Here is a 10,792-nt window from a genome sequence, read left to right on the forward strand (position 1 = left end):
CTCAGGACAGTCCTTAATAAAAAATAACATGCATTTTGTATGATCTCTCTTATTTTGTTAAAATTTTGCACATTTTCACAGATTCTGCAACTGGTTCACATACTTTTTCTTGCAACTGTATAGTGCCCATCAAAACACCAAGGTAATCACTGTACTACTGTACAATCGCAGTACTTTTTGGTAAGGTAAATCACAGCGTAGTCTACAAAGATAAAATGCACTGTGTAATGACATAAGACGACAACACACACACACACACACACACACACACACACACACACACACACACACACACACACACCAGCTGGGTTGCCTTTGTGTACGTGGATAGTTCAAAGTGCATGACAGTATTTATACAAAGCACGTAAATCTGATTTATTATTATCTATCTGTAAATTAGCATTAGTGTTAATATATATAGCGGCTTACCTTTCATCTAGATCCCCAACAATAGTCAATAAACATCACGCAAATCCTGTCCAGTCGCTTAAATGGCTGGAGCTTGGAGCCGTTCAAAAGAAGGTCGTGTTTCAGTAAGACATCCCTAAAAACTGACGGTATTCATTTTGTATAGACAGAGAACTTTTACTGGGTTTACACTGTTAATGCAGCTCCACAAAAAACTTAAGCGTAGTTGAGGACATCTCCACTGCGCATGCGCACCCGAACAAGACATGACTAATCTATCGTGTCATCAAACGAGGCATACAGAACTTTACTTGTTGAAAAAAGTTTTTAAAATGTAGCTGTTAATGAAAGGATACTTTACATTTTAAAGAGTCATTGAAAAAATAATCATTTATTTTGCAATTATGCTTGAAGCATTTTCACATTATTTGTATAAAAATTTTATATTTTCACAGACATTCATCCATCTACAATTGAATATAACATTGTTTTTTTTAACAATTCACCAGTGTAGAAGTTAAAAGAATTGTTCAAATACAGACTTATTAGTGAGTCTGTATAAATTGCACATTGTTAAACATAATTATTAATTATTAAATTATACATTACAAATAGTACCAGATGTGATGTGTATGTAATGCTTTAGGTACATGCTCCTTGATCACTGGAGCTCATCTGTAGAAGACCTATCAGAGAGGAGACCGTTCCCATCAGTCCCACCAGCCATGGAGGAAACCGTCCAGCCCACAGAAATCCAGGCGGCATCCAATGAATGGCATTGCTGAGATCTGCCAAACTGCTCAGGATACTGAACACTTCCCCTCTGATCTGCCTCCGGAGCGCAGCTCTCTGAGAAAATGCTTCCTCTCTGATGATCAGACACAATGGGCCATTCTGTGTTAATGCAATAGGCAGAGAATATGGGAACATTAACATTCAGAGCTAAACTTTAACACCCACCTGCTGTCAGCTGAACCTGACCTTTGACACTTCTGCACTTTTCCCTTCAGAATCAGGATGGATCTAATGGATCTAAAAACAAAGATTTTTGCTATTTTACATAAATGGCTGATATTTAAAAAAAAAAAAAAAAAAACTATTTTAAAAGTATTTATTAATTTATTTATATAAATTTAGAACATGCCAAAACTGAACAAATGTAGAGTAAAAACATTAATAAGTAAGTAAAATAACATTTGTTTAAAAAAAAATGTGTTTAACTGTAATTGTTTAATAATCAGTGATTGAGTCGTGTCTGTCGAAGCTTTTCTATACTTCAGTCTTTTTTGGATTCGGTCAGCCATTTTTTCTGTTTTGCTCAAGTGCATCTTTTTTGGTTCTATGCACCTGAAGGAAAAGAGAATTTTTCCAACTGAGAGCGCAACAACTTTTTTTCGATTTATGTTCTAACCATGAAATATTTTTTCACATTTTCAAACGTTTTTAATTACATCAATCACACAAATCAAAAAAAGGTTTTTGGTGTACTTAGGGAAACGTTGCCATATGACGTACCACAATGGAAAATGGTCAAAAAAGTAGTTTTTCTATAAAATTATGATTTTTTTTTTCTATTTAAATGCACATTTCTTTTAGAAATTGATAGATTTATATACTTGGAAAATAAGTAGATTCCTAACTCATCCTCCCTCTCATCATATATGGAAGAGCTAAAGCTGTACTCTTCCTATTGTCATTTCCGTAAAATATTGCTATATTCATTTTCTGAATAGAAGAAATAATTTTGTTATTTATACATAAATACAACTATACTACAATAAACACTTGCTATTACTTGCTATGCTACTTTCTATAAAAAATCCCAATGGGGAAATACATTACTGCAGTTCCATTGTGGTACAGCATTGCCATATAGCAACATACCTATTTTTCCATAGTGGTACCATCGCCATATGGAAACATTGACATTTTCTCAATTTACATTAAAACTATGTTAGACAAAGTTGATTTGTGAATAAAAATATCTAATTTACTTATCAAAGATGCTGCAAAAAATCCTTTAGAAATGAGGTTAATAGAACAAGTTCTGAAGCACTTCTACACTTCTACTTCTTCAGTGTGAGGGTGACAGTGAGAAAGAGAGTTTTTGAGGGACATCAAATGTCATTTGACTTAAAAACAGCACATCATTGGATACCTTAAGGCTTCCCCTTTTAATTCCTATAGTGCAATATATTGTATTTTTTTCTGAATAACAAGGAAATTAATTGTTTCCAAGTAGCTAAAAAAGTAGCTAAAGCCTGCCCAAAAAGTCGCTAAATGTCGCTAGATGATGTCATGCGTCAATTAGCATATCCGTGACGTCATCACATCGGTTGCATTCTGCCTGCCTAATGTGTTTTCTCTCCTAATCTGTGCTCACATACTGCTACAATATAATATAATATAGCCAAATGTCAAATAAAGCTGTTCTCATTTCCTATATATATATATTGCTTATGAATTGTAATCAGATACTGATTACAAATTACATGACAAAATTTGTAATCAGTAATATAATCTCTTAGATTACACATTTAGATTACTTTTGTGCTAACTCTTATTTGATGTCACACATATTGTAGGATAATCTTGTACTATTTTGACAAATACAAAGAAAAAATATATTCCAAATAATATATTAAGAGCCTCAACACTTTATTTTTAAAGTGCAATGTATGGACAGTTAATACTTCAAAATACTAACACTAATGTACCTGTTAGTGTTTTCTGATAGTAACACTGAATAAAACAAAATCACATCTTATGATTTTAAAACATGTTTACTTAAAATTAAGTAAATTTAGAAAACAGCAACATTACAAAAACAAATATTGAAAAACATGAAATTCACAGTAAAATCAATCACTGCTACATCAAATATTTAATCTATATTTTATATATTATAATTGTTATTATTATTATTAATTTAATATATATATTTCATCTATATTTCATCTACATTTCCCCCTCACCGCCAGAAAAACTTGAAAAATGAATGTGTATAAGCAGCAGGTTTATTATGAAAAAAATATAAACAATAAAAAATTAAAAATGAGAAGAATTTCTTAATGCAATTGTGTAAATAATATGTAATCATGTAATCCATAAAAAAGTAACTGTAGTCTGATTATGAGTATTTTAAAAAGTAGTTTACTCTAATTACAAGTACTTGATTTTTGGAATCTGATTACATGTAATCCGTTACTACCCAGCTCTGTATGTATATATGTATATATATATATATGTATATATATATATATATATATATATATATATATATATATATATATATATATATATATATATATATATATATATATATATATATATATATTATTATATATATATATATTGTGATGGAATTTTTGAACTAATTAATAATGAACTAACATTTCTTTTCTTCTACAGGCCTAATAGTAATAATCTAACTTAGAAATAGAGAAACAGTCACTAGGACTGAGTGTTCTGATTCAGAAAAATTCTGCTGTGCTGGCCAGACAGCATCCTTCTGGAGATAAAAAAAATAGTCTTTGAGAGGTTGTTTTGACCTATTGAGTAATCTGAACTATTAACCCTGAGACATTTTTTGATGATCTTGTGATTCAGTTGTTCTAATCTAAATTTACTCCGGCAGTAAGCGGGACAGAGGAACTGAGATGTTTTCCTTAAATCTAAACCAATCATATTGAGACTGATGATAATGAGTAATAGATCATGCCATACTGACTGTAAGGTGTACCTGAAATCCTATAAAACCTGTTGTATTCCTTTGTTCGGAGAGAGATTCTCTGGAATGATGAGAACTCTCCCGGCCGTGATTAAAGCATATTCTGAGGCATAGACTGGAGTCTGTCTGGTTTTTAGGCTGCAGCAAACCGAAGCACTAGAGATCTTTTTCTATACTATAGTGATAGTGTTTAGTGGTGAGGAGCACTAAAGAGCTTATTATCAGGTGACAGTGCTGGTGGGGAGCACTAAAGAGCTTAGTATCAGGTGATAGGCCCCCAAAACAGGCCGAGATGTTGGCCGACTCGAACAGGTACTGAAGTACGCTCAGTAGAGTATAAATTATTGGTTTTATGGTGTCAGGGACACCCAGGTTTAAGTCAGGTGCGTAGGGAAAAATCTACCACAATATATATATATATATATATATATATATATATATATATATATATATAGATATATATATTTATGTTTTTTTTTTTTTTTTTTTTTTTTTTTTTTTTGTCAGAAAACAGAATGAGTATGATATAGTGAATGACAAAATTTTTTTTTTTACATATGTAAATTATATGAATTCAGAGAGTTCAGAAACTGGATGAACTAAAGCTCTGTGATAGTGAGTAATACAAGTGATAAGTACACAAGAAAAATGGAAATCAAAACGGTCAAACTAAATTCTTTAAATATAAAACAAAGGACAATCAGAAATAGTGTTTAGTTTGTGGCAACATTGTGTGCTTGTGTGTAGCTCGCTCATTCATGTCTGTCAGATCAACGGAATGTGCTTCTTCTCCTCTCAGCCACTCACTGAACAGAGGAGACTCTGAGAGAGCTGTGACAGCAGCAGGAAAGCAAGACCTCGTGCTCACAGGACAGTGCTGGTGACATTTGGAAAGTTACCTAGGTTTGTCCAAAAAGTTGCTAGATTTGTCGCTAGCGCTTTTTTTAAAAACAGTTGCTAAGGTGGTCTAAAAAAGTCGCTAAATCTAGTGACAAAGTCACTAAGTTGGCAACAATGACTATGACCACGACGTGACGTGTGGTGTTCCATACTCAGAATTTGTGCTCTACATTTCAACCATCTGAGTACACACATACACAAAGTAGTGGGCAGCTATTTTTGTTGTGGCCCCCGATGAGTGATTGGTGGTTAGGTGCCTCGCTCAAAAACACTTCAGTTGTGGGTAATGAGAGTGGAAGAGAGCACTGTTCATTCACTCCCACCACCTACATTTCCTGCTGGTACTTAGACTTGAACCCTTGACCTTCAGGTTGTAAGTCCGACTCTCTAACCCTTTGGACACAACTTCCCTCAAAAAATTAATAATTTAATATTAATAAATTAGTAATTAAAATTAAATAAGAAAAATGTTGTAGATCTTTTTTGTTTTTCTTGAAAAAAGCTTTGCAACAGAAAAAGTTTTCAATGGATCTATGAACCCTGAGTCGGTAGAGTGCAGTGATTTCATCCTTTCTGATCTTTTTTGACCTCAGATTTAAATAAAAAAATGTTTGAAGGTGCCATCGAATGGAAAATTGAATTGACCTTGGCATAGTTGAATAACAAGAGTTCAGTACATGGAAATGACATACAGTGAGTCTCAAACTCCATTGTTTCCTCCTTCTTATGGAAATCTCATTTGTTTAAAAGACCTCTGAAGAACAGGCAAATCTCAACATAACACAGACTGTTACGCAACAGTCGGGATCATTAATATGTACACCCCCAATATTTGCATATGCCAGCTCATGTTCAAGGCATTACACAAGGGCAGCCAGTATTAACGTCTGGATGTGCACAGCTGAATCATCAGACTAGGTAAGCAAGCAAGGACAACAGCGAAAAATGGCAGATGGAGCGATAATAACTGACATGATCCATGATAACATGATATTTTTAGTGATGTTTGTAAATTGACTTTCTAAACGTTTCGTTAGCATGTTGCTAATGTACTGTTAAATGTGGTTAAAGTTACCATCGTTTCGTACTGTATTCACGGAGACAAGAGCCGTCACTATTTTCATTTATAAACACTTGCAGTCTGTATAATTCATAAACACAACTTCATTCTTTATAAATCACTCCAACAGTGTAGCATTAGCCGTTAGCCACGGAGCACAGCCTCAAACTCATTCAGAATCAAATGTAAACATCCAAATAAATACTGTACTTACGCGATTAGACATGCTGCATGACGAACACTTTGTAAAGATCCATTTTGAGGGTTATATTAGCTGTGTGAACTTTGTTTACACATGTATATATAGTCGAGAGCTCAGGGGTGGGGAGCGTGAGCATTTAAAGGGGAAGCAGCCTGAATCGTCGCATTTCTAATGATGCCCCAAAATAGGCAGTTAAAAAATTAATTTAAAAACATCTATGGGGTATTTTGAGCTGAAACTTCACAGACACATTCAGGGGACACCTTAGACTTATATTACATCTTGTAAAAATACATTCTAGGGCACCTTTAATGTGTTCTCAGACTTCTGGACCTCACATACTTTACCTGAGTATGCTGAGGATGAGTGACATGCCCCAGAAGCCTGTGCTCAACACCCACCACCGGTCAGATTTGGTTTTGATGAGCTCTGCATCTGCAGCCCAGGCGATGTGCTCGCAGGGGTAATACAACTGATCAGCTACATTAGTCAGAATTGACATCCAGCGCACCAAAGTGTCCTCCTCCTGAAAAAAACAAGGTCATTAAGTCAGACTCTCCTTCAAAACTCCAATGTTTCAATTAAATAGAGCCATCTTGCGCCCTCACCGAGGCTCCTAACCCATAGCTTGTGGAGTAAGCCAGCATGGAGAGGTCATCAAAGAGCCTGAGTGTGGTTCTGCAGTGACTCAACTGAGCGGAGAACAGCAGGAGACTCTTCCCCAGTGAAGACTGAGACTTCTTTCCAGCTAGAACTCCACCTACTAGCTGAGAGCCATAGCAGAGGGTCCTTATCTAAACCAAGAGGAAATAAATGATAATACAGTTGCAATATTTAAAGGTGCCCTAGAATTAAAAATTGAATTTATCTTTGCATAGTTAAATAACAAGAGTTCAGTACATGGAAAAGACATACAGTGAGTCTCAAACTCCATTGTTTCCTCCTTCTTATGTAAATCTAATTTGTTTAAAAGACCTCCGAAGAACAGGCGAATCTCAACATAACACAGACTGTTACGTAACACTCGGGGTGTACGCCCCCAATATATGTATATACCAACTCATGTTCAAGCATTACACAAGGGCAGAACGTCTGGATGTGCACAGCTGTATCATCAGACTAGGTAAGCAAGCAAGAACAATAGCGAAAAACGGCAGATGAAGCAATAATAACTGACATGATCCATGATATCATGATATTTTTATAGTAAATTGTCTTTCTAAACGTTTTGTTAGCATGTTGCTAATGTACAGTTAAATGTGGTTAAAGTTACCATCGTTTCTTACTGTATTCATGGAGACAAGACTGTCGTTATTTTCATTTTTTAAACACTTACAGTCTGTATAATTCATAAACTCAACTTCATTCTTTATAAATCTCTCCAACAGTGTGTAATGTTAGCCTTAGCCACGGAGCACTATCAAACTTGTTCAGAATCAAATGTAAACATCCAAATAAATACTATACTTGCGCGATTAGACATGTTGCATCATGAACACTTTGTAAAGATCCATTTTGAGGGTTATATTAGCTGTGTGAACTTTGTTTATGCTGTTTAAGGCAAGTGCGAGCTCCGTGGGCGGGGAGCTTGAGCATTTAAAGGGGCCGCAGCCTAAATCGGCTCATATTTAATGATGTCCCAAAATAGGCAGTTTAAAAAATTAATAAAAAAACAAAATCTATACATATATTACATCTTTTAAAAAGATGTTCTACGGCACCTTTAAAGGGGTGGTTACAGTGATGTTTTAGACGTAAAAATTATATAAATACTGTTCGGATTCTCGCACAAACTGGGGTGTGTTTCCCGAAAGCATCATTGGTGAACCATGGTCGTAAGTCCCATTGAACTCTATTGGTAACGACCGAACTTGCGACCATAGTTCGCTTCGGGAAACGCGCCCCTGATCGTTTCGTGTCTTAGGACATCAATGTGTCGTCACAAGCCGCAGGGTTTAATTTGGATTTGTCTGTGCATGTTTTTTTTACTCTTATAGATAGTGTTCCCATTGACATGCATTATAAGACTGACAGACCGCAACAGTTGGAGTTAAAAATCATCATTTGTGTTCTACTGAAGAAACAAAGTCACCTACATCTTGGATGCCCTGGGGTTAAGCAGATAAACATCACATTTTCACTTTTGGGTGAACTATCCCTTTAAAACAACTTAAACATGCATTTTAGTCTGGGACCAGTCTGTGAAACTGGGGGTTAAACTTGATGATTGTATCTTACAGTATTTTATTTCATATTTCTTATTTTGCTATTTAAAAAAAAAAATAAAATTCAGTTACTAGTTACTTGTGTACATAAAAAATAAAAATAAAAAAGTTAATATGCACCATATGTTGCCATACATATTGTCCACTATACACTACCATTCAAAAGTTTGGGATTTTTAATGTTTTAATTTTCATCTGCTCACCAAAGTTGCATTTATTAAATTAAAAATACAGTAAAAACAATAATATTGTGAAATATTATTACAATTTAATATAACTGCTCTCTCTCTCTCTCTCTCTCTCTCTCTCTCTCTCTCTCTCTATATATATATATATATATATATATATATATATATATATATATATATATATATACACACACACATCACAGGAATAAATTACTTTTTTTTTAAAGAAATTAATACTTTTTTTCAGCAAGGATGCATTAAATCGATCAAAAGTGACAATAAATACATTTATAATGTAACAAAAGATTATATTTCAAATAAACACTGTTCTTTTGAACTTTCTATTCATCAAAGAATCCTGAAAAAAAAAATAATGTACACAAATATATTGTACAATTGTACACAATAAATGTTTCTTGAGCAGCAAATCATCATATTAGAATGATTTCTGAAGGATCATGTGACACTGAAGACTGGAGTAATGATGCTGAAAATTCAGCTTTGCATCACAAGAATAAATTACATTTTAAAATATTTCCAAATAGAAAACAGTTCTATTAAATTGTAATAATATATCACAATTTTACTGTTTTACTGTATTTTTAATTAAATGGTGAGCAGACGAAATTTCTTTTAAAAACATTAAAAATCTTACAGATCCCAAACTTTTGAACGGTAGTGTACATACACCTAATTAGCTATTTGTTTAAATGTCTCATACTATATAAAAAATTATTCGAAAAAAAATATATACAGTTCTAATGAATTAAGATCGTATCTTACGGTTTAATTTACCATTTTATTTTATTGTTTTTAATGCAGTGCCTACTGTTATGAGATTTCAAATTAAAAACAGAAAAAAGTTAATGTTATGAACGTTACAACACGTTTTGTATAAAATATGGGGTTCTCGTGAAGCATGTAAATACAAACTTACCACTTTATCTCTTCCTCTATATGACTCCAGCACATTTATGAAGGACTCGACTGAATTCTGCATGATTCGTCTGTTTAATTCTCATCTGCAGACAATCGATCCTGCGGAGACACTTCTCGTTTGTAAATTTCTCAGACGAAAGATGTGACGTGGTACATCCATTAATAACTTTTCAGAATGTAAGAAATATAAAGCACATAAGGCGAGGTTGCTTTTTTAAGCTAATATAAAATTCATTCTTATGGCAGCAGTCTTGCATTAGGTGGACTTCGTACAGGAAATTATTCATGTTCACCTCAGACCAAAGCAGTCAAGAGCCGATTTGAGATGAGTCGGGGAATTACGTCATGTGACCTTTTTTAATACAGTTCAAAATAAAATGCGCAGGAATTTTGTACATTTCGAATATGTGAAATAAAGATTAAGAACAACAACAGAAAGCCAACATATAGTACAGATATGAATGAATGAATGTTTGGGCGTTCAAAATTTAAAAATCGTTGGAAATTTGAGTGTTTTTATGAATTTCTTGTTTTGTGTTTTCATATTTGAAATGGTTTAAATCTTTTCTCAGTATTAGAAAAGGCAATATATTATTTTTTTTAAGTTATTCTTGTCTTGTGAATAAATAAAAGATTAACGATGTAATTTTGTTCTTCAGAAAAATATGGGTTTTGTTTTAAAAAATAAAAATAATAATAATAAAGTAAAATGTCATTAGGTTGTAAATTTAAAGTTTTAAGTTTTTTGTCATGTCTATCTTGAAACCAATCCAAAATGGGAAAAAAAAAAAAAGAATACAAATAAAATAATAAATAAATAAATGTTTGATATCTTCAACTGATTTGTTGCAAAAAGTACATTTATCACAAACAGTATTAATATATGTATGCATATTTCAATTATTTCTTTTGTGTTAGAAACATATTTTGAATTATTGAAATAAATAGATGACTGGATCCAACACTTAAATTAGTTTCTTATAATGTGATTAAAAAAGGAAAGAATGTTTACAAAAAGTTGGGGATTTTGTAATGTTATATCATTGATGCTTTACATCAGAGGATTTGGTTAAAATTGTAAAAGAATATAATAAAATAATTAGGGCTATCAACATTTTTTTTAACAAAAACCTCCGACGC

General features: G+C 33.1%; 1 protein-coding gene across 1 annotated transcript; it reads right to left on the reverse strand.

Moving 5' to 3' along the window:
• Positions 1-429: 429 nt before the first annotated feature.
• Positions 430-10,424, reverse strand: pex11g (peroxisomal biogenesis factor 11 gamma). The gene is made up of 6 exons (XM_067388591.1): positions 9,651-10,424; positions 6,909-7,094; positions 6,648-6,826; positions 1,369-1,440; positions 1,027-1,276; positions 430-551 (listed from the first exon to the last, which is right to left on the reverse strand). The coding sequence occupies exons 1-5, from the start codon at positions 9,711-9,713 to the stop codon at positions 1,051-1,053; spliced, it is 726 nt and encodes a 241-aa protein (XP_067244692.1). The 5' UTR covers positions 9,714-10,424; the 3' UTR covers positions 430-551; positions 1,027-1,050.
• Between the last annotated feature and the right edge of the window lie 368 nt (positions 10,425-10,792).

This window comes from Chanodichthys erythropterus, chromosome 6, assembly GCF_024489055.1.
Source record: "Chanodichthys erythropterus isolate Z2021 chromosome 6, ASM2448905v1, whole genome shotgun sequence".
NCBI lineage: Eukaryota > Metazoa > Chordata > Actinopteri > Cypriniformes > Xenocyprididae > Chanodichthys > Chanodichthys erythropterus.

What these genes read in the sequence shown, in the direction of transcription:
- pex11g (XM_067388591.1), bottom strand. Translation starts at nt 9,713, where the DNA reads ATGCAGAATTCAGTCGAGTCCTTCATAAATGTGCTGGAGTCATATAGA. An exon ending in GCTATGGGTTAGGAGCCTCG is followed by an intron (nt 6,827 to 6,908) that starts GTGAGGGCGCAA and finishes TGTTTTTTTCAG; the next exon opens with GAGGAGGACACTTTGGTGCG. An exon ending in TCAGGTTCAGCTGACAGCAG is followed by an intron (nt 1,277 to 1,368) that starts GTGGGTGTTAAA and finishes TCTGATCATCAG; the next exon opens with AGAGGAAGCATTTTCTCAGA.